General features: G+C 36.7%; 3 protein-coding genes across 11 annotated transcripts; 2 read left to right on the forward strand and 1 right to left on the reverse strand.

Moving 5' to 3' along the window:
• The first annotated feature begins 1,830 nt into the window (after positions 1–1,830).
• LOC122052750 lies at positions 1,831–9,964 on the forward strand. 8 transcript variants are annotated; one of them, XM_042614440.1, is made up of 10 exons: positions 1,831–2,076; positions 2,366–2,453; positions 2,769–2,949; positions 3,049–4,079; positions 4,702–6,450; positions 6,613–7,755; positions 8,204–8,308; positions 8,410–8,499; positions 8,995–9,105; positions 9,191–9,964. In XM_042614440.1, exons 2-10 carry the CDS (start codon positions 2,379–2,381, stop codon positions 9,710–9,712), a joined length of 5,007 nt encoding a protein of 1,668 aa, XP_042470374.1. In that variant the 5' UTR covers positions 1,831–2,076; positions 2,366–2,378; the 3' UTR covers positions 9,713–9,964. The 8 variants fall into 8 exon arrangements, 7 of the variants coding, with proteins under 7 accessions (XP_042470374.1, XP_042470368.1, XP_042470373.1 ...); XM_042614441.1 differs by having other exon boundaries at positions 1,832–2,076; positions 2,769–2,942; XM_042614434.1 differs by having other exon boundaries at positions 2,769–4,079.
• A 1,022-nt stretch (positions 9,965–10,986) lies between these two features.
• Positions 10,987–14,254, reverse strand: LOC122052751 (cell division topological specificity factor homolog, chloroplastic-like). Its single transcript, XM_042614442.1, has 2 exons — positions 13,918–14,254; positions 10,987–11,806 (listed from the first exon to the last, which is right to left on the reverse strand). The coding sequence occupies exons 1-2, from the start codon at positions 14,011–14,013 to the stop codon at positions 11,183–11,185; spliced, it is 720 nt and encodes a 239-aa protein (XP_042470376.1). The 5' UTR covers positions 14,014–14,254; the 3' UTR covers positions 10,987–11,182.
• Positions 14,255–14,488: 234 nt separating this feature from the next.
• LOC122052752 (eukaryotic translation initiation factor 5A-2-like) lies at positions 14,489–21,226 on the forward strand. 2 transcript variants are annotated; one of them, XM_042614444.1, is made up of 6 exons: positions 14,489–14,641; positions 14,777–14,922; positions 19,858–19,980; positions 20,054–20,110; positions 20,188–20,262; positions 20,903–21,226. In XM_042614444.1, exons 2-6 carry the CDS (start codon positions 14,800–14,802, stop codon positions 21,002–21,004), a joined length of 480 nt encoding a protein of 159 aa, XP_042470378.1. In that variant the 5' UTR covers positions 14,489–14,641; positions 14,777–14,799; the 3' UTR covers positions 21,005–21,226. The 2 variants fall into 2 exon arrangements, with proteins under 2 accessions (XP_042470378.1, XP_042470377.1); XM_042614443.1 differs by having other exon boundaries at positions 14,782–14,922.
• Positions 21,227–22,313: the final 1,087 nt, after the last annotated feature.

The following is a 22,313-nucleotide window of genomic DNA, read 5'->3' on the forward strand; positions in this document are numbered from 1 at the left end:
ATTAGTCGAGTTTTTATAATTGACAAAATATTTTCTTTAAAACTCTTTCTTGTCAAATGCAAACTATGACTTTATTGATTTTTTTTAAGTCCCCCAAAATTTATTTCAAACTTTTTAACTTTTTATATTATTTTCTTATTTTTTATGTAATCAAAGGGGGAGGAATATGTATAAGTTTAGGGAGAGATGTTAAATTTTTAAATTTTGTAAATTTTAAATTTTGAAACATTATAAAATTTTAAATTTTGCAACATTATACTTAATGTTCCTAAAATGTTAATTTCTTTACAATACTTTTATTGCAGTGTTTTTACCCTAACCTTAATATACTTAATGTTCCTAAAATGTTAATTTCTTTACGATACTTTTATTGCATTGTTTTTACCTTAACCTGAACCTGGGTTGATGCACATCAAAAAGGGAGAGATTGTTGGAATCCTGTGGTAGTTTTGATGTAATCAACCAGGTTAAGTTAGGTCTTGTTATGTTTGATCCTTGTGTCTAAGTGTGTAGGAGCTTAGGAACACAAGTAGTTGAGCAAAAGACGCAGCTAGCGAGAAGGATGACATAGGAAGGGAGCCGACAGGCTTGGTGCATCCAAGGGATGAGATGTTGCGGAAGAGTACACCGGTGGACTAGAAGGACGTGCGCGATGTTCCGAGGGATGAGAAGCCTGAGCGGAAGTCTGCTTGAGGAGAAGACCGGAAAATGAGTTCGGGTGAGTCCTATTCCGGATGGTCGCGATCACCCAGGCGATCAGAGTAACAAAAGAGCAAAGAGGAAGCTGGAAATGCTACTGGAGGCGCCTTCAAAGGGAGTTGAAAGCGCCTCCGAGGTGCCTCCGCACCTTCACTGTGGAAAATCACAAGTTCTCTATTGAAAATTAATTGAAGGAGGCACCTCCAAAGACAAAATTAATTGAAAATTAAAAAGTTTAATATTCTTCAAACTAAATTCTAAGAATCTATTGATGGTATTATTTAGTAAATATCATTATCGGCCTTTAATTAACTAATGACAAATTTTATCAAGTCTTTGTCAGTTTAAAAATTAATTATTTTTAATTTACTTATTGAATTATTTGAGGGCATAAATACATTGGCTTCTAAGAGTATATTAATCTTGATTTAAAGTGGTCCAGAATTTCAAAATTAATTGATGGGTTTACACATTTCAAAAACTTTGATAGTTTTTTGAGCCAGTCAATCTTAAAAATTTATTGGTGGTATTGATTAGTGAATATTATTATTCTAAACATTATTATGATAAATTTTAGAAAGTTACTACTTTCATCATTCAAATTCATATCTAAGAGCGTAGATTCATTGTCTAAAACTGGGTTATAGACATAGAAAATTTTCAATCAAAATTAATAGTCCCCAAGGTGTAGCACAGATGGTGGGTGCATAATATCTCTGGCGTAATATTTATAAAATCTTTTTAATATATCTATGTTCGACTTTGAGATTTTTTTTGTTGAGAGTTGTAAACGGGGGTATACTGCCTGATTTTGATATTATAAAAATTAGGTACCTTAAATTAAAAATTCCAAAACCTACTTCAAAGCTCCCCCACTTAACCGTCCAAGAGGTTGAGTCATCGCTGGAAGTCACGAACTAACCACTCTCAGCGTTCTGATTAATTTTTTTTTGTTTTAAATATTTATTGTTTAATATATTGTTTTATAATAAACTAATGCAGTCGTAGAGGCGCAGTGGCGCTCACGTTTGAGATGCATCGGCGATCATTTGGTGACTCGATTCTGCATTTTGAACGGCGTGGATCTAACTTGCAGCAGTTTTCAGAAAAAGCTCCGAAAGACTTTATCATCCGATCCGTGCTCTCTCGCTGCCAGATTGCTGCTTAATAAACGCAGCTATCCGCCGTCGCTGAATTCGGAGACGCGATCGTCGGGTCTGCTGCTGCTGCCTGCCAAGCGTGCTGTCATCCTCAAACCCTACCAATCTGACATCGACAAAAAAGTTCAATCTTTGACCGTCTCCGTGGAGTAGGAGAGTAGCGCTGCCCACTCGGAGTGGGTGGACGCAACTGAATAGATGATGGGTGGCGGAGGTGGTATGCTTTCGTGTGAAATAGCAAAATCCCTGCTTTTGGCTTCTTTTTTGATTGTCCGTCTTTTGCCGTTCACGGTTTCGAAATTTGATCGGCGAATGGCTTTGGATGCGAATGTGTTTTTCTGTTGGACTCGCGGTTGATAAAATTAGGGTTTATGGAGATTTTAAGTTCTACGGGCGTGAATTCGAGGATCTTTGAGGGATTTTGGTTTCGTTTGTTGTCGTGTTCTTGGGTGTCAATGATCGAGATGAGCGCTTCGTGTAATTTACTTGCTTTTTACTGAAACCAGTACAGCGTGACGGATGAACGGTTGTTGGATGATGGAGACCAACAAAGCAGTTGATGACAAGGATTCTGGATGGTTAGAAGTGAAGAAGGTATGTTGTAGATCCTTTTATTCAGCATTTTGTAATTGCTCTCTTCTTCCGCCGAAGCTTGTTTTTGGCTTCTCCAAAAAAGGGTCTGAAGAATAATTTGGAGAAATAATAGTTCGTGGAATCAATTTTATCTGTGTATCTCACTGCAATGTTTGGACATAAATGCAAGAGAAATCCTCACATGGTTTAAGTTTAAGATATGTCAGGGATGAACATCCTTCGCTTGTTTGCAGGCTTGTGAACTTTCAGATGAGTGCATTAGTTCTTTATTATCGGTGACAACATTATAGAGTTGATTTTTTTTTCCTCTTACAGAAACATAGAACAAGCAGAAAGCTTGCTGGCCAGAAAGCTGTTGGAAGTTCTTTAGTCCACACATTCACACCTCCTGATCATTTATCCATCCATGATAAGACTGGAAACCGTGACATCAAACAACAGTTCTCACATTCTATATATGGACTTGATTATGTTGTGTCAAAGGATGAGGTTACTGGTGATGTTACACGCATAGCAAAAAATCATAATGATAATGAATTTTTTAGTGAACTTTCTGTTATTCAAGAGACTGAACGTTTGAAGGTTAAAGTTACAGATTCAGAAGTGATCACCAAAGCAACTGAAGAAGTGCCCACAAAGGAAACAGCTGCAAATTTTCAGAAAATTAAGTGGGGTGACCTTGAGGACATTACTTTGGCATTTCAAGTTGATTGTGAGAGTACAAGTGTTTCTAGTACCAAGGCTGGTGGTAGTGCTTTTCCTTGTAACATGCAGGAAGATGCAAATTTAGAAAAGGTGAATGAATCAACATTACATGTGTCCTCCTGCAATACTAATAATCAGAAAAGTGTTACTTTGCCATCTTCACACGAACAACTTTCTTCACAAAATTTAGCAATGGGCATCAGTGGTGAACATGTTGAATTTACTTGGAAAGAGGTTAAGGAAATTTCTCCTGAAGAGAGGGAAGTAGGGATTGTCAATAAGAATGAAGCTCTTCCTAGTCTGAGTGTAATCATTGATAATGCTGCAAACACAGCATCTGACTTGGTTTCTAGTGATATGAAAATAGGAGATTCTCCTGCATCACCTGTTCATGGAGTTGTTCAAATGATAACCAGAAAACCTCATCTTCAGTCCACAAATATGGTCTTGGACACCTCCAAAAATCCAAATGCCAATTTTGATAGTGCCACAATCTTTGATCTAGGAGATGGAATTACACACTTGATGAGTGACACTGAAACTGCTGTTATACGTGTTCCAACTACAGCTGCTACTGAAATTCAGTGTGAGCTCCATGATGGCTTGACAGTTGGGGCTGATCTTACTGATGGTCAAGCAGGGGAGAGTAAAGAAAGATTCAGGCAAAGGCTTTGGTGCTTTCTTTTTGAAAATCTCAATAGAGCAGTCGATGAACTTTACCTACTCTGTGAATTGGAGTGTGATATGGAACAGATGGATGAGGCTGCTCTTGTTCTAGAAGAAGCTACATCTGATTTCAAAGCATTGAAATGTAGAGTGAAACATTTTGAGAGCACCAAGATCCCTTCCCAATCATCAAAAGATGGATATCCAATTATAATAAAGGCCGATAATCGCCGACCTCATGCACTATCGTGGGAGGTAGGCACAATTACTCTTCCTGTGACTGATCAGAGATCATCCAAATATTCTTCTCATTCATACTTCGTATTATTAGATATTCCATATCAAATAACAAATGATTGTCTAGTTTATTGCACAACATGCAACTTAAGAATTGGGTTTTAAATTGAGTTTTATTGAAGTCTCTTAGATCATTTTATAGGAAGTAGCTCTTGGAAAATTTTGAGAGTTTTAACCAAGTTAGAATTTCTCCTTTTTTTTCTCATTAAAATTTGGCAGCACTAACTCTATCATGTGCAAACTATGCTTTTGCTTGAGAAAGGTTCTTAAGAGCTATATTACAACTAATGGATATCTGTTCTTATATTTAAAAAATCATCATATAGTTACTTAAGCTAACTTGAAGCGTACCTTTGGTATATTCGTTGTTACATGTAGACTTTTTTGACACCACCCTTATTGACTATCACACAAAAAAATATGCTACATTGTTTATCATGTTGAAAGATGGAATATGAATGGCCAAATTTGAATGTTATTATTGGTTTTCATTTCATGAATGATGAATTACTCTGTTCCTGTCTAGTATGAGTTACTTATGAATTAACAATATAACTTGATAGTTCATGGAAATATGCAGGTTCGGAGGATGACAACTTCCTCTCAGAGGGCAGAAATTTTATCTTCTTCTTTGGAAGCCTTTAGGAAAATTCAACTTGAAAGAGCTGCTAAAGATACAACTAAAGATGCAAAAAACTTTGGTGTTATCAACTCAAATCAGGAGTTTGCTTGCTGTTCCTCAGTAGTAGATGAAGTATCTGATGCTAGAGATCAGAGTGTAAACAGCAAAAGGCAGAATGTTTTCTTAAAAGATAGCAGGACGAACAATGATCTAACTAAGCAGAATGAAGACATAAATAAACTAGGAAAAGGACGACCTGAACAAAGTGGACATTTGCCACTAAGTAGCCTGCCTTTTTCTGTATCTGGAAAATCCAAAAGAGAACCTTCAGGACAAAATTCAGAAGTACAAAAGCAGACACCTAAGAAGGATAAGGAATTTGCTGAAAATATGATAGAAAAGTCTTCTAGGGCTGTGTGTATTGTCCAAAAGCATACTTCTGACCTTGGCAAAGATAAGGACAAGCTGAAGCACAATGGAGCTCAATGGAAGTCCATGGATGCTTGGAAAGAAAAGCGAAATTGGGAAGATATCCTCAAAACTCCAGTGCATAGTTATCCCAAAATCTCATACTCACCTGGCATGGGAAGAAAAGTTATGGACCGTGCCCGAGTGTTACATGCCAAACTTATGTCTCCTGAGAAAAAGAAAAAGAGTGCCATGGATTTGAGAAGGGAAGCTGAAGAAAGGCACGTGAGAGCAATGAGAATAAGGAATCAGCTAGAAAGTGAACGTGTGCAGAAGCTGCAGCGAACATCAGAGAAATTAAACCGTGTCACTGAGTGGCAAGCAGTTCGGAACTCAAAATTGCGTGAAGTTATGTCTGCACGTCATCAGCGTAGTGAATTTCTCCATGGGGTCCATCTGGCAAAAGTTGTAAGGAAAGCTGGTGATGAGAGCAGCAAGGTTAATGAGGTTCGCTTTATTACTTCACTCAATGAACAAAATAAAAAGCTGATTCTGCGTCAGAAGCTTCATGACTCAGAAATGAGGCGAGCTGAAAAACTGCAGGTAATAAAAATAAAACAAAAGGAAGACATAGCAAGAGAAGAAGCTGTATTGGAACGCCGGAAACTGCTTGAAGCTGAAAAGTTGCAGCGTCTTGCTGAGACACAGCGGAAAAAGGAAGAAGCTCAAGTTAGGAGGGAGGAGGAACGCAAGGCATCAAGCGCAGCTAGAGAGGCCAAGGCTGTTGAGCAACTTCGAAGAAAGGAAATTAGAGTCAGAGCTAGACAAGAAGAGGCAGAACTCTTAGCCCAAAAGTTGGCTGAAAGACTTCGCGAAAGTGAACAACGTCGGAAGTATTACCTTGAGCAAATACGTGAGAAAGCTTCAATGGACTTTAGAGAGCAATCTTCTCCTTTACAGCGTCGTTTGAATAAAGAGGGTCTAAGTAGATTGATGGTGACCAGTAGTGATGATAATGCAGGAACACTCAGTTCAGATTCTGTTGACAAGCTAGTAAATGCCACACAGCAGCACTCTTTGAAGCGAAGAATTAAAAAAGTGCGCCAGAGACTTATGGCACTTAAGCATGATTTTGTTGAGCATCCTGTTAGCTATGAAAATACTGGAATTAGTAATAGAACATCAATGGCTGCTGTAAGAGCGAAAATTGGAAGGTGGATTCAGGACCTTCAAAAACTTCGCCAGGCTAGAAAGGAAGGGGCTGCTAGCATAGGACTGACTGTTAGTGATGTGATAAAGGTTTGTTTCATGTTTGTTTGATTTCTCAAGTGGGTCATGTTTTCTTATTATAAAAAAGTGTATTCTGTCTCAAACTATTGATAATTTAAGATAACATTTTCCTTATGCATTACTATTAGGAGGCTCATGTTGTCGTTGTCCTTGTTTTCCTATGTCAAACAGTTTGTTGAGGGAAAGGAAACTGAACTGCATGCAGCCCGTCTAGCTGGTTTGCTTGACTTCATATCTTCTGCATTACCAGCTTCCCACACTTCAAAGCCAGAAGCATGTCATGTGACATTGCACCTTGTACGACTACTGCGAGTGTTGCTGTCACTTCCAGCAAATAGGAGTTATTCCCTTGCACAAAATCTCATGCCTCCCATAATTCCGATGTTGTCTGCATCACTTGAGAATTATATCAAAGCTGCTGCATCTTCTAGTTCCGGAAGCACAAACCTTCCGCCAAGCAAAGCATCCAATGAAAATTTGGAATTGCTCACTGAAATCATGGATGGGTTTTTATGGATCTTTACCATGATTATAGGCCACATACATTTTGATGATCACCTACTCCAAATGCAGGATGGTCTAATGGAGCTTTTAGTAGCTTACCAAGTTATTCATCGTCTTCGTGATCTGTTTGCCCTCTATGATAGACCGCAGGTGGAAGGATCTCCATTTCCATCTTCACTTCTCTTAAGTTTGGCCCTTCTATCTGTATTAACATCAAGTCCTGGAACATCCTCAGTCATTGACTGGCAATCATGTGCACCCAAGACATCAGAAATCCGTGAGCTCCACAGGTTAAAAGACTCTGAAACTATGGTTGCAGGAGAGTCCTCTGTTACTATTAACAATACTGGAGATAGCAAAAATTTTCCATCTTCCAATCAATCTATTGAACTACATAGAGATGGATCCGCTCAGGTATCTGAGGTACTGAATTTAGTTCCAACTGGAAAATTATTATCCTATACACCAGAAGCCAGGCAGTTGGGTGTGGAACCTGGAAAGGGTTCCTCTTCATGTTATACACAAAATGTTGAATTTGTATTGCAAAGACGAGATAATGTTTTATCAGATGAATTCCAAAATCTTTTAGTCAAAGATGAAAAATTGTCATCCATGAATAAAGATGAGAACTTTGTTGATGGTTCTGCATTGAGAAAAGGAACTGATGGGCATGCTAGCACTAAGAAGCTCACTCTGAAACAGCCTCTAATGTTTCTTCTTTCTGCTATTTCTGAGACTGGCCTCGTTTGTCTTCCATCACTTTTAACAGCAGTGCTACTGCAGGCAAACAACAAAATATCTTCGGATCAGGTGATATTACAAAACTAATAGTATGTTCACCATGCAATTGCACGTCAATTGCATGGTGATTAGGAAGAAAACTCTTTGTTTTTTTCCTTAAATGTGAAATACCACTGTTTCTGCAGATCACATTTTTACCTTTGAAGCAAAAAATGGCATATAAGCAAACATATGTCTGCTAGGTGATGCTAATATCCTTCTTTTTTCTTGTTGCTATTTAAGAAACATCCATTATGTTTCTGCATTTGTTGAATAACCTAGCTGGTAAAGCCTTGCGATTGCTGATATGTGGATCCTAGGTTTGAATGAATTTGATTTTCAATCGAAAAAAAATACATTCACAAATAAAATAGTTAGCTTCCAGAATAACTGATCATCCAACTCCCTGGGGTGATTAGGAAAAGATCCATTAAAAAAGTACAGACTTCATACTGTGATACTATTTATTTGTTTGTAGGGTTCATACATCCTTCCATCAAACTTTGAAGAAGCAGCCACTGGTGTATTGAAAGTTTTGAACAATATGGCGAACTTAAATATTTCTACTCTGCAGAGCATGCTGGTAAGTTGTTCTATACCAACTTTGTTTTCATGTCCCCTAAATGGCATGATTAGTTGCGTACTTTTGATGTCAACTGGCCCTTTGTGTTGAAATTTGTACAGGCTAGATCGGATCTAAAAGTAGAATTCTTCCACTTGATGAGTTTTCTTTTGACCCATTGCACAAACAAGTGGAAAGCAGCAAATGATCAGGTGTGTGTCATAGCTTTTTCTCACCCGACTAAGCATGGTATCTTCTCCGCCTAATGAAGCTGTGACAACAACACATGAAAAAGGAAGTTTACAGATTCAACCTAAATTGCTCCTCATTTTCTCTAATACCACATAATATATTTTTGTGTCAAGTCACACTTCTACAAACTCTTTTACAAACTGTTGTTTGAATTCAATTTTGTTGAGCTTACCAATATTCTTGTGTAGGTTCATTTCTGAATTAAATTTTCTTTGGCATATTACTCTCTTCCTTGACCAAAGTGTCCTGATGTCTTTGGTGTTGATCCATGGATGGATGTGATAGCCAATGCACTAGGACTTGAGATTAGTGGTATATCAAATAGTGAACCGCTTTTTCACTTATCTGCATTAGTGCCTAATGCGTGAGAAGAATGTTCTGTGACATGAATGCTCTAAACGCTTCATATGTAAGTATTTTTTGGTGTTCTAATTTTGGATTTTGTTCTCTTTTAGGTCGGTCTACTTCTCTTGGAATCCTTGTTGCTTCTTGGTTACTTTTCTTTGTTTCATTGCGAGAATCAAGCAGTTCTTCGGTGGGGAAAAAGTCCAACTATATTGCATAAGGTAGGCACTCTTCTAGACCGTTGCCCTTGAAGGTTCTATATGTTTCTTCAAAGCAACTCTAACTTCACTAGCCAAATCAAAACAGATCTGTGATCTACCCTTCGTCTTCTTCAGTGACCCGGACCTGACTCCCATATTGGCTGGTACTCTTGTGGCTGCTTGTTATGGTTGTGATCAGAATAGAGATATTGTGCTACAAGAGCTGAGTATCGACATGTTGCTTTCTTTGCTGAAATCTTGCAAGCAGAGATTACTTTCTGTCCAACACGACTCATTGCAGCCAAATGTTTCAATGACAAATGGCGTAATCGATAGTAATCAGATGGGTTCTGATTCTAAGAGGTCTCAGGGTGAGACTCAGCACAGATCTACCCGTAAAATCTCACAAACTTTGCCAGGAAGAAGTCTTCCAAACAGCAACTCCAAAATCAATAAATCAAAAGTTCAAAGGGATTATAGAGGAACAAGGACTTTCGATGAGTGGATCTCAAAACACAATCTATCAAAAGTAGAAGTTGCATCCACTTTTATGTTACATTGGAGATTTCCAATCTCTTTCTTGGACAGAGCTGAAGAATTCTTTTCTGCAGAGAGTCAGAGCCAATAGTGAGTCACCGGGTCAGGGCTGACATCCAATTACATAACCAAAACAGTCCAATAAATTATTGGATTTTAGGATGCCATCACTTCTGAGCTAGATTATTCTCCCACCACAAAATGCTAATCAGGCCTTTAAATTTTAGTTTCGGCTCTACTCAGAAAAGAGCATGTATATCACAGATCCACTTTGATGTTTCATGTTTACTCGATGACTAAATGCTTAATCACAGATGTATATTACAGATGCAATATTTACCAACAGGATTACATTGGATGATAGATGATGTTGGGTAGATAGAGGCTGCTCCATGCCAAATTAAAATGGCTCAACTTTTTATTGAGTTACAGCAAATGGGATTTCAACTCTGATCGGGAAATCCAATAGTTACTTAGGCCTACCATTTCCATGTATACACTTTGTGTAAGAGTCCATTGGAAACAACATGTCACATGTGATCATGAAGTCCTTAATTGTTGACGCATTAGGATTATACAACTGAATCTTATTTCACAAGTGTTTCTCAGGAGAGTGCTTGGAGCATCTATATCAGCTTTCCTATTTAAAATACATAATTTAAAATAAAAAATTATTTTATTAAATTTTGATATTCATTTTTTAATATATCATACATCGGTTTCCTTATTTCTTTCCTCTCTTCTATAAAATTTTTTTGGAATATAATCTATTCTCTAAATTTAAAGAAGTAATGTTTATAAATGTATAATTTAAGAAATGGATAGGATAATTGATGTAAAAAATTTTTAGCTATCTTATCTAAAATGTAAGATAAAATATTTGAATAGAGTATTTGATACGGATGTTTTTACAACTCCAAAATGGACTTCATAATTACACGATAAGGTGATTTCTTTAAATATACTTCTAACATTATGTCGTAATGATCATTTTTGGACCCCATAGTTACACAATAAGGTGATTTCTTTAAGTATACTTCTAACATTATGTCGTAATGACCATGAACTCATTAAGAGATTTGATTGCGCTTCTAATCACTAATAATGGAGTCTGAGATGTACCTCAAAACAATTTAAGTGTTTGCAATTTCACCTTTAGCACATCTAATTAGTTAGGCTGCCATTGTAAGTGATTGAACCAAACCTCATTCTCTTTCACTTTATGATGGATTAAATTCCTTAGTGAGTGGATATATATTAGATCCTCCTTTGAACTAATAAAGTCATTTTTGTTTCTGGTTGTATCTGGAACTCTTTGGTCTAGGTTTAAGCACACGGCCTAAGATTGATCGAATCAGCGCAAAATTAAGGTTCTTTTGCCAAAGCAAGAACACTATGCAACTCAACGTTTAAACAAACCGACATTCAAATTGTATCTGCTAACTGCACACAATTTCAACAAGATCCTGCAAGCAACATTCTAAATCCTAATATTTACAGAATTTTGAGGATCCAAGTGACAGCAGAAAAAAAGGATATTATTCTTGCTTGCCCAACAAACTTATTTGTCAGATACCCACTTCACCCTCTTCGACTGGTCACTTGGCAGGAAGAAATCAAATTTTACATCTATATTGCCTGATCTTTCGCCAGTGTCTTTATACTCGATGTTTGATATGTTTCCAATGTAATCCTCCTCAGAATCTTGGTACTCTGGCCGCACACGTCGGACCGGAATGGTTACTGAATAGAGCGTACCAAGATCTGTATCTGTGGAAACATTGAGTTGAACCTTATCCAGGGAATCAATCTCAACAAATTCGGAAAGTGCCTCAATAATATTGTTAATTATCTTTTGCTTTGCCTCATCGCTGATATCACACCTATCAGAGAATAGCATCATCTTAAGCCTCTGCTTTGCAGTTTTTGCATTGGAATTATTTCGTACTTTGGTTGGAAATAGCATCCTCCAGGTTAGACTAAGTCGGTCAAAGAAGCTCATGTTAACAACATTAAGAAGAAATACTTCAGCATCTTGGTTTACTGTTGGTGTAAGCTTGTTTTCTCCCGTCCCAAAGCACACATGGCTCCAGTTCGTGGAATTCATATCTGGCAGTTTCATCTGCAGCAAATTGGGTGCAACCTTGAGATCACTAGCTCCACTCCGGAAATGATCAAGCCGTGCCTACATCAGAGAGTGATTCTCAATTATAGAGGAGAATGGGCAGAAAATTTCATTCTTTGTATGCAGATTATCCATTTTCTTTGCCAAATTTCAATCCCTCTCCCCAAGATTGCACTCATAAAGATCATAAATCCTACTGATTACCATAGAGTTTCAAAATAGTAAAAGATCAAATGAATTAACCTGCAAGTAGAGAGCTTCATGTCACTACTAATATTCATAATCCAGAAGCTACTAGACACAAAAGAGATGATGGCCATGTGTAATCACAGTGCTCCAATTTAAATCATCAGGACGTAACATGGGATGGATTATTCTCCACTACCCTCTCCTCTGACTCCCTTTCTCTTCCCTCCCTTCCCTTTGTCTTTCTATTCACCATGATTGAAAAACCACTAATTAACAGGAATGATATTTCAAGCCATGTCAAAAAATAGCAAATGCAAACAAATTGCCACACTAATCTTAATTAACTTCCTAGATTCTAATTTTACATAGTTTTGGCATATACAACGTGAAATACGCGTAGTTACCAAGAATGAAACTGCATCTGTGATGACAGAGAATACTTCGTTTAGAAAAAATGGGAATGGAACTGGAAAGAAGTTCTGTTCCAATAATAAAGGTACATAAAGATCAGTCTTAGAATTCACTAATCACTAGCCCAAGCAAACCAATTTCCTATTTTTCTGTTCTTGGCAATTTTTGGGATTAGCTAGATGGATCTTGTCCCACTAAGAAATTGTCAATTGTGAAGCAGTTCTCTAGATAAATCAAGAACATGATTTGCAAAGAAATCAAGATTTAGTAGATATATGTTTTCCCTTGTATAAGCTCATTAATCACTTCAAATTTAGCCACTATTCAACTCCAGTTAAGACAATCAAGTGAGATTAAAGTAGGATACTTGATACGTTGAGAGCCAATGTTTTAGTCCCAGGTCGGCTCGAGAGAGTGTCAGAGGTGTGTTGAAGGAACAGGGAGGAAGAAGAGTAGGAGTGTTGGAGGTGTGTCAAAGGAGGAGAAGCGGAAGTCAATATAGGAGGAAGCAGAATTAGAGAAGTGGGAGCCAATAGCGGTACCTAAAGTGTATCAATGGAGAAGAAAGGGGTGTCAATGTCAGTGAGAAAGAAAGGAGAGGAAAGAAAATGCCAGTGTCCTAGAACAATGAAGAAGAGTAGGAGATGAGAAAGTGTAAATAGACTAGTGTTGGAGAAAGAGTCATGACATGTGAACTGACACTAGAAGAGGAGGAAGCTAAGGTGTTAATTTCAACGCTGAGGAGTAAGGTAGGTTTTGGTTTCAGCATGGAGGAGGAAGTCAGGAAAGGAAGTCGAGCCATCAAGTTAGGTGTGTGGAGTCCTGTGGAAGACGTTGAGAAAGGAAGTAGCAACCAGTCACCCATATTGAGGATCTCATTTGTAGGTCGGCAGGTGGAAGGAAAAGTTTCACTGACTCGATAGTCACAACTTAAGAACTTCTTGATTTCTCAATTCGACCAACACACCAACTCAACCAACTCGAGTAGTACAATAGCAGTGGCTCCTTTAGTCCAAATTAGGAATCAAAATGGGATTGCAAAAGAGCACTACTGACTTCTAATAAGTTTTCTAATTATTTGCCAACGGCAAACCCTCATATAACGTACATGAGAAGATAAAATGCTACTTGACAATAATAAAGAAGCATTATACATTGAAATTTTCTAGCCATTGAACTCTGCATAAGAAATGTCTTGAGGAGATTACACTTGTATGGATGAAAAATCACAAAATCCGCACCTAAGAAATTAGGAAGAAAAATAAAGGTTTAGTCTTAAAAAGTTTGCAATAGCTCCTTTCCGTAAATCTAGCTCTCACCACTCGGGATTCGACCACTATACTCCAGGAAAGAACCTAAATAATCGACATATCCTCAACAAAAGGATCTAAAAGGGCAAAACAATTGCGAGCTCAGATCCAACCAACTCAATCTGACTGACAGTGCCACCATAACCAGAAGAAATAAATCCTGCATACTCAAAAGGGTGAAATTTACCTATTTCACTAGCATTTCAACAAGTAAAACTAAAACAACGGAAGCGGAGAAAAGGGGAAAATAGTCCATCCAACCTTGGAACAAAGGAAGGTAGGCATGACGGGCCTGTGGTTGGGATGCGAAGGCAAGGCCCCAAAAAACATACTGACGTCTCCAGAAATGGGCATCATTCTTGCCTTGTTATGCAACGGCTCGGTGTCGCCGGTGGGGAATGGAGGCGCCGTATTTTGTCCGGCGCAGCGGGAGCCTGATCAACGATGACTTCCCCCCAGTGCTCTAGTAAACACTAGATCTTCTATTAACCGTCTTTTTTTTCCTCCCTTTTTGATCGATTAAATTTTTTTCCTTCTGAAAAACAGGAAGAAAATAGTTGTGCCGTACTATGCTCAATCCAGCCCTCTCGTGGGGAAACGAATGTTGAACCAGGGACGAGATATTTTCGACGGCGACAGAATTTGTGGCTTTCCTTCAACTACATTGGCACCGCTGCCACGTATCCCGTAGGTCAAATCCCCTTCCACTAAAAGCTACGTATTGGACGAAAACCCTGTGTGCTGTTTCAAGACGTACGCGGAATGATGAGCAGAGTGAGTCCGGTCGCGTCTCCAATCGTCCGTCCATTTAATAAGGACGGGCATCGGACGTCTGGATCCGTCCCGGACGCGATGCAAGGATTAGGGAAACCCTATGCTGCAGCTGAAATCCGTGCGGACGTGAGACTATTTAACTGATTTCCGCTGCATCGCCGTCCTCCGCCACCACCGCTTCCGCCTCTACGCCTCTCCGTTACTGCAACAGGTAGAAAAGAAAGCACGATCGCTGCGATTTTGATTTTCTTCCTGTTTTTTCGATTTGTTAATTGCTGGATCTAAGGTTTTGTATCTGGTATCTGTCACTCGATCTGTTGGGTTCGTTTGTTTTCGTGCGGTGGAGATCAGATATTGGTATCGGGCAGCATGTCGGACGAGGAGCACCACTTTGAGTCGAAGGCAGACGCAGGGGCTTCCAAGACTTACCCTCAGCAGGCTGGAACTATCCGTAAGAATGGGTATATCGTCATTAAGGGGCGTGCGTGCAAGGTTAGGCTCGAGTCAATCTTATATTTTTTTTCTTCCTTCGATCAATTTTTTTAATGAAAAATTACTATTTTGTGACGGTTGGGATATTGGATTAGAGAGCTGTTGCTGCAACTTTTATTGTTTGCTATTTGTTCGGTTTGATGTGGGGCTAGAGGCTAGAAAAATGAGACAAACACAACAAAATTTCTGAAGAGTCACGCATGCTCCTGCTAATTTATGCAAGAATCATGACTCCATGGGGTGGTAGTCTAGACGAGATAGATGGCAGTAAATCTTGACTCAAGGCTTACTCAAGATTGTTGAAGCTTGGGTTGCCATGAGCATGCAGCTACCATCCACAAAGCCACATCTCTCATAGAATGAATGTCTGCATGCAATCTAAGACTTGTTGAAACTAGGTTATCATGAAGTCCAAATTCCATGCGAAGATTGTGTGCCATGCTGTCAAAGATTTCTATACCACTTTGTAAGTTACGCTGCTTATGGCAATTGGATGTAGGAATGCTGTTGGTTAGGGAAGTTGCACTCAAATTTATTGAGGAGGTAATGTTTGAAAGATCAAGCCACCAATGACAACAAATATATAAAGTATTATCCATGACAAATATCCTCTAGCAATGAGACTTGTCGAAACTTGGTGAGAGTCAGTGGCATATGAAAGACTGAAAGCTCTATATGTTGGGATAGGAAACTGATAAGAAAAAAAAAGGCAAAATCATTTACATACATCTTCATTTGATACAGAAGAAATAATTAGAGTGCTTTATTAATTGTGAAAATGCTCCTTTTACTTATCTCAAAGAGCCAATAGTTGTAGTAATGAATGCAAAAAAGAGGTTGCTAACTTGTTGTATAAAAAAATTTAGAAAAAGATTAAATGTTGAATTTTTTTTTTTAGCATGTAAAACGTTTAAGATATTTATTAACTATCACATTAGAGTGTTAGAGTTGAATGGTTTACCACTCTTCCCAAAAGCTCTCTTGGGATCATAAACTATGGATCAATTTATATATTTATATTCTTAATACTCCTTCATGTGTGGGTGAGTATTCTTCAGTATGGCCCCAAAGCAGTACATATCACTTTGGCCCTAAAGCAGCACAATTGATGTTTTTGTTTCTTTTTTTTTTTTTTTGCACAGGCAGGATTAAACTCAGTATCTTCTATCATATTAAAGCGCAATTAAACCTGAAAATCCAAGACCCTTAGATGGTGGGCTTATTACTATCCAAGTGCATTTTAAGAACCTTTTTTGGAGTTGTGAGACTAGAAGAGAAGTTTGTTCTTCTCTATCTTACATTTTACTCCTTTCAGCATAATCCACCTTACCATGACATCAATGTTGAAGATGCAAGGTTCAAAACTTGTGTTAGAAAAGAAAATTATCTCATCAATTCATATATACCCACCTACACATTAAGGCGAATATTAAGAATATAAATATGCTAAAGGGTTCTTTTATTAACAACTTAACTTTTTTTAGGTAACTACTAGCTATCACCTTTACAATGGTATCAGACAAAGAGGTCCAGGTTCAAATCAAATAAAAAAATCTCATCAATTCAGGTGTTTGAGCTTGGAACAATTAAGTGAACTATACCCACTCACACATGATGGTGAACATTAAGAATCTAAATATATGCATTGGTCCGTTTTCTAATAGCTTGAGCCTTTGAGATAAGTGGTTAGCCAATTAACATTACCATGATATATGGTTCAGATTATACTTGTATAAAAATAAAATTTATCATCAGTTCATTTAGTTTGGGCCAATCAAATGAATTATTTTTGCGCACACACAAAAAGGGAGGAGCATTTTAAATGTAAACATATAAATTAGTCCCTTCTAGTGGCTTGAAATTTTAGGATAAGTAGTTTGCCAATCAACTTTAGCAAAGTGCAACCAATCAACCTTAACAAGAGGTTATGTTTCCTTACTAAACAAGAATTAAAATGGAATATAAAACAACAACAACCAGGCCCCCACTAGGTGGGGTCAGCAAAATGGAATATAAAAGCATAGTCATAATAATCAGACATCCGTGGCAACCTAGAAAATCTGTTCCTCTCCAGGATGAGAAGAGCTGGCATCTTGTCATACACCGATTTGCATGATAATTAATTTTTCAATATAATCTGATGCATAGTTATTAAAGGCATTCGCTTGGCTGTGCCTAGGCGCAGCTAGGCGAATCTCTTGCGCCTATGTGCCTTAAGTGTGTGCCTTGTGACAGAAGGAAGAAATTGATCTTGAGGAAACCAATGAAGATTCAGCTATATACCAATCTGAAACATCCGATCATGATGATGATGATATGATTGAGAAAGATGATGAAGATTTTGATGATTTAGATATTTGAAATTTTTTTTCAATTTGAATTATGTGCATAACGTATTTATCTGCTAGTGAATTTTATATTTATATTATTATTTAATATTTTATGGGTTATAGTTTGTTAGTGAAATGTTTTGGCAGAAATTCCTTATATATGTTTAAATTGCAAAAATTATACCCAGAGCGCCTTACTTTCGTAAGGCATGCACCTCACCTTGCGTCATGCGCCTTAGGCCCCATAGCACCTATGCGTTTTTGGTCATCTCACGCCTTAAATAATTATGATCTGATGGCCCTCTTAGTGCCATTTTGTTTCTTCCAAAACTTAAGAAAATATCAATACCTAGCATTGTACCTTAACTAACACACCCTTTTTGTTTATACTGTTAATATCGACACCCATATTTCAATTTTAACTCTTTAAAAATTTCACATACTGAAGATCATCAACAAATTGCTTTGTTCACCAAGCAGATAAGCTATTTTGTTTTCTTCATAACTGGTTATATCTCTTCAACCTAGAATGGATTCTCTTGTAATAAATGGTACTCTCTCTCTCTCTCTCTCTCTCTCTCTCTCAAATTTCTAAATGTTTTTTCATTGGTTTATCAACTCGCAAAGGTTTCAGCCGCTCCTGTTGTCTACATATTGTAGTTGTCAAAATGGTATTAAAATCCAGATAGTAAAAAATATATTTTGCTTTTTCACAGCATCTCATAGCTCCTCAACACAGAAAGAATTCTAGTTGTAGATAGTATTTTTTCCAATATCAATATAATAATGAATTTAATTATCTTCCAATGTATTTTCACTGGTGTTTTTGTACAGTATGCTTGATACTTAATATCCCCTCATAATATTGTTTTCCTGTAGGTTTTTTTGTTCATGTCAGTTGCATCTATTGCTTTTATTTTTTTTCCTATTACCTATTTTGCCACTATATGCCATCTTGAATTTGCCTACAACTTGTGAACATTGATTGCTCCTTAAGATTGGAATTTATAAGTTGTTAAAAATCAGATCTCCTTATATTTCGTTTAAACCAACTAATTAATATTTTTACTTAGTGAATAAATATACAATATTTTTGTAGTTTATAAATACAATTAGGTGTTTGTGGTACTCTATGCTTCTTATAATTGATGTCTTGTTATATTTGTCTTGCATATGTGTTATATTGTTAATAAGAGATGATAATACTTAATTTGTATCATGATATTTTGTTTATACTTGATAATTTGTCTTTCTTCTTTTTATAATGTCAAAAATGGAGAGAATTTTGAATTAGTAAGTAGAGCTTTACGATGCATTTAAATAGGGGAGCTTTATGCAATGCTTATACTTTATTCTATTTTTTATTTGTCATGACAGTTTATCAATTTTAAAAAAGGGAGAATGTTTACTTGAGGTTTTACTGGGTTAAAATCTCTCTCTCTCTTTTAATAATACATAGCTAGACAAATGACACAAAAACTATCTTATTATCCATCATGGAGACATGTAGCTTGACTAGAGAATTGATTTCATTGGCAGTATTGACATTCTGATATGATTGGACGTGAGTCATGTGACAATGGCAGCACACATCTCAGGCAACATCTTATTGGTGGATATTTAGATATTTTCGTGTCTCTAAAGTCCCTTAAGAAATTCGTTATGCAATAAAAGAGGAATCTAATGCTAAACAAGTATCAACTTCAAACAGCAGCATAGATGAGCTCTTGGTGAAACTGTCTACTATGAATTTGAAGGTTATAGTGATGGTATACCAAATGGCTCAGAAGTTTAGTCATTTTTCATACTTCCCGATCTGAATATGAGTATAAGCAACAAGTGGGGCATAGTGGTGACAGTTGGTGCTAGTGGAAATGACAAGTGCAAGCATTTCTGTTACCTCATGATAAGGTGGTATTGATCCTTTCTTTTCTTTCATGGGACGAAGACATATAGTTGGTATCCATCTAATGACCTTCTTAGACCATATTAGCAAGCATACTAAGATTGATGACGCCTACAAAAAGAGAAGAAGAAATGATGAAGTATTGTTATACTCATGAGTATTCTGGCACATGTTTAGCATGACAAACTGCAACAACTACTAGTTTAAGAAAATAGTATCTGTTTGAGTTTTTGCAGCAATCTTAGCACATATGAATTTGTTTGAGTTATAATTTATGGAAGGCCATAGATTCCTTTTTCGTGTTGTAGTATTATAAAAAGGTATTTCTCTCATTTTTACATGTATGATAAACCAGAGTGGTTTAAAAAGACTTGGCCAGTTTTTCATTTTCAAAAAACGGATGGTTGAACCAATTTTTTTTTTCGGTTTCTTTACATCTCTGATCTGTGATGGAAACTGATTTTGTGAGTGACTTATTCCTGTGTTTTCCAGTTGACTGGTCTGATCTGGTTTTATAACTATGCTATGAAATTGAGAATTAGACTAAGGATTCTGTTACATTAATCACAGCTTTAGTTGTATGTTTGTCTTAGCAAATGCAGTAAAAGTTCATGGTTATGGTCATCAGGTGTTACTCATCTTTTTTTTTTTCTTTCTTAATTGGTTATTAACCAAGAGGCTTTGGAATTTTTGTAATAGGTTGTAGAGGTTTCAACCTCCAAAACTGGAAAACATGGTCATGCAAAATGCCACTTCGTTGCCATTGATATTTTCAATGCTAAGAAGCTTGAAGATATTGTGCCATCATCTCATAACTGTGATGTAAGTGATGCTTCAGTTTCCATGGCAGAACATTTGTTTGCTTCAATCATGCTAATTTTTCAGAGATGTCCAGGTTCCCCATGTAACTCGTACTGACTATCAGCTTATTGATATATCGGAGGATGGATTTGTATGATCTGATTTTATTAAACTATATATTTTTGTTTGATCCTTCTTAGTCTCTCTCTCACCTTAATACTCATATAGGTGAGTCTATTGACTGAAAATGGTAGCACAAAGGATGACCTAAGACTCCCAACTGATGAAACTCTGCTTGCACAGGTTAGTGCCAGATATATGTCTACTGTTTTCTTTATGAATTGCTTGAGCTCCCATTTTACTTTCCCCCACTGATTAACTTTTGTTTTTTCCCTATCCATTAACATCTAATTCATGAAGGTTTTGATGTTCTATTCATAAGTGTTTAGAATTAAACTTTGGTTTCACATTTATTGATAGTGAAAAACTTCAACTCGTTATTGGAATGTTACATCATCATTAAGACATGTTAGTTTAAAATTATTTGGAGTAGGCTTTGGAAGGAGAAATATATTTGTTAATAGGATTAGATATGCTAATATGTCGTTCGGTTTCTTATATCAGGATTTGGACTCGAACCATGGACCTTTTCAATCCAAATGATTTGAATTGTTTCAAAAACCCAACATGCATTTTGTGGCATTGGGCACTTTCATCAACTGATGTAAAGATCAGTCATTCTAGCATAGTTTATCTTTAGATGAAGATAATGAAATGGTTCCACGTTCTATGATTCATTATTTGTTCTCTTTGCTACATCGGCCTTTATCATTCTTATTTCTTATTCATTTGGATGCCTTGATAACTTGTACAACCCACAATAAAAAAGTTATCTTAATAGAAAATTTGATTTCCGAGCCTTTGTTTTTTTTTGTTGGCACAGATCAAAGATGGTTTTGCAGAGGGGAAAGACCTGGTGGTCACTGTCATGTCTGCAATGGGCGAAGAGCAGATTTGTGCACTCAAGGATATCGGGCCCAAGTAATTAATCTGCATCTCTATCTATTCTCCTCTGGCCTTACAGGACCTAACTGGGTCAGCTTATCAGACTTGTCTCTGGACGATAACGTGTTATTTGGGGTGACTCCGTGATTGTATGGTTAAAGCATAAGAACCTTTTCATATCATGTTCCACTATATTTTAAAATCGCTTTGCTGTTTTTTAATAGTTGTAAACGCTTTAACATGTTATAATTTCACATTGTTATGGATGCTTTGTTACCGGAAAAAAGAGAATTGCTCCAGCGATTGCTTTAATCACGCTGGATTGCGGTTCAACCTACAAATATTTATCATCCTTCTGGCGAATATTGTTGGTGAGACAATAACAATATCGTCCATAGTTTGGTGAAGGGGCTTCGGGAAAGGTTTTAGACGCTACCCGTGACACTGTATAACTATGAGTGTAGTTGTGGATAAATGCATGCTTGGATTATAAATTTATATTTAAATCCAGAAGATTATTGACCAAATATCAAGAGTTTGAAAGTATTAAAGACTATAAATCCAGCAGATAGTATTTAGATCCAGTACTGTATTTTCACAGTTGTGGAGATGACTGTCATATTGTTCAAGGAATGTATCTGACGCCAATTTGGTGATGCCAAAAATATCTGCCTTTTGGCCGGAATTGGCTGGCTGACGGAAGAGTTTATGAGCTATCCGTTAACGTCATAGGATTGCTTCTCTAATAATTTCAAGGATTGCAAATCAACAGAGGGCATTGCTCATTGGATGCTTAAAGACAGACATTTATTACTTACGTGCCAAGGGATCAGTAAGAGAGCAAAGCCATCTGGACAGGACTGCATGAGCATTTGAGCCAATATACCTTGGCAAATTTAGTTTGGTAATAGTGGCCTGTAGAGCAGGCTTTTGACAATAAAGAAACGAAAAAATATCTTAAATCCTCTCTATTTTTCTATTAAATAGCATTTTACTCTCCTATATTTTAAAAATAATATTTAACTTCCTTTGACCTTTGGTCAAATGTAAAAAAAATTATAAAAATAATTATATCCTTATCTTTTTAATATTTTTTAATAATCTTCTAAGGAAAAAATTAATTAAATTAATTAATAATTTATATTTATTTCTTTCTTTCTTTCTATCTTTGTTGATATCTAAATTAATTCTAGATAATTCAAAAACCTAATTAATTAAAATCAATAAATTATATATAACTTCTAAAAAGATTAATATTTAATTATACCAATAAAATAAAATTAAATAGTTTAAAATATATATTTTCATCGCCTCGACTATGCCATCTTCGAAAACAATCTATAATAATT

This window comes from Zingiber officinale, chromosome 3A (genome assembly GCF_018446385.1).
Source record: "Zingiber officinale cultivar Zhangliang chromosome 3A, Zo_v1.1, whole genome shotgun sequence".
Lineage (NCBI taxonomy): Eukaryota > Viridiplantae > Streptophyta > Magnoliopsida > Zingiberales > Zingiberaceae > Zingiber > Zingiber officinale.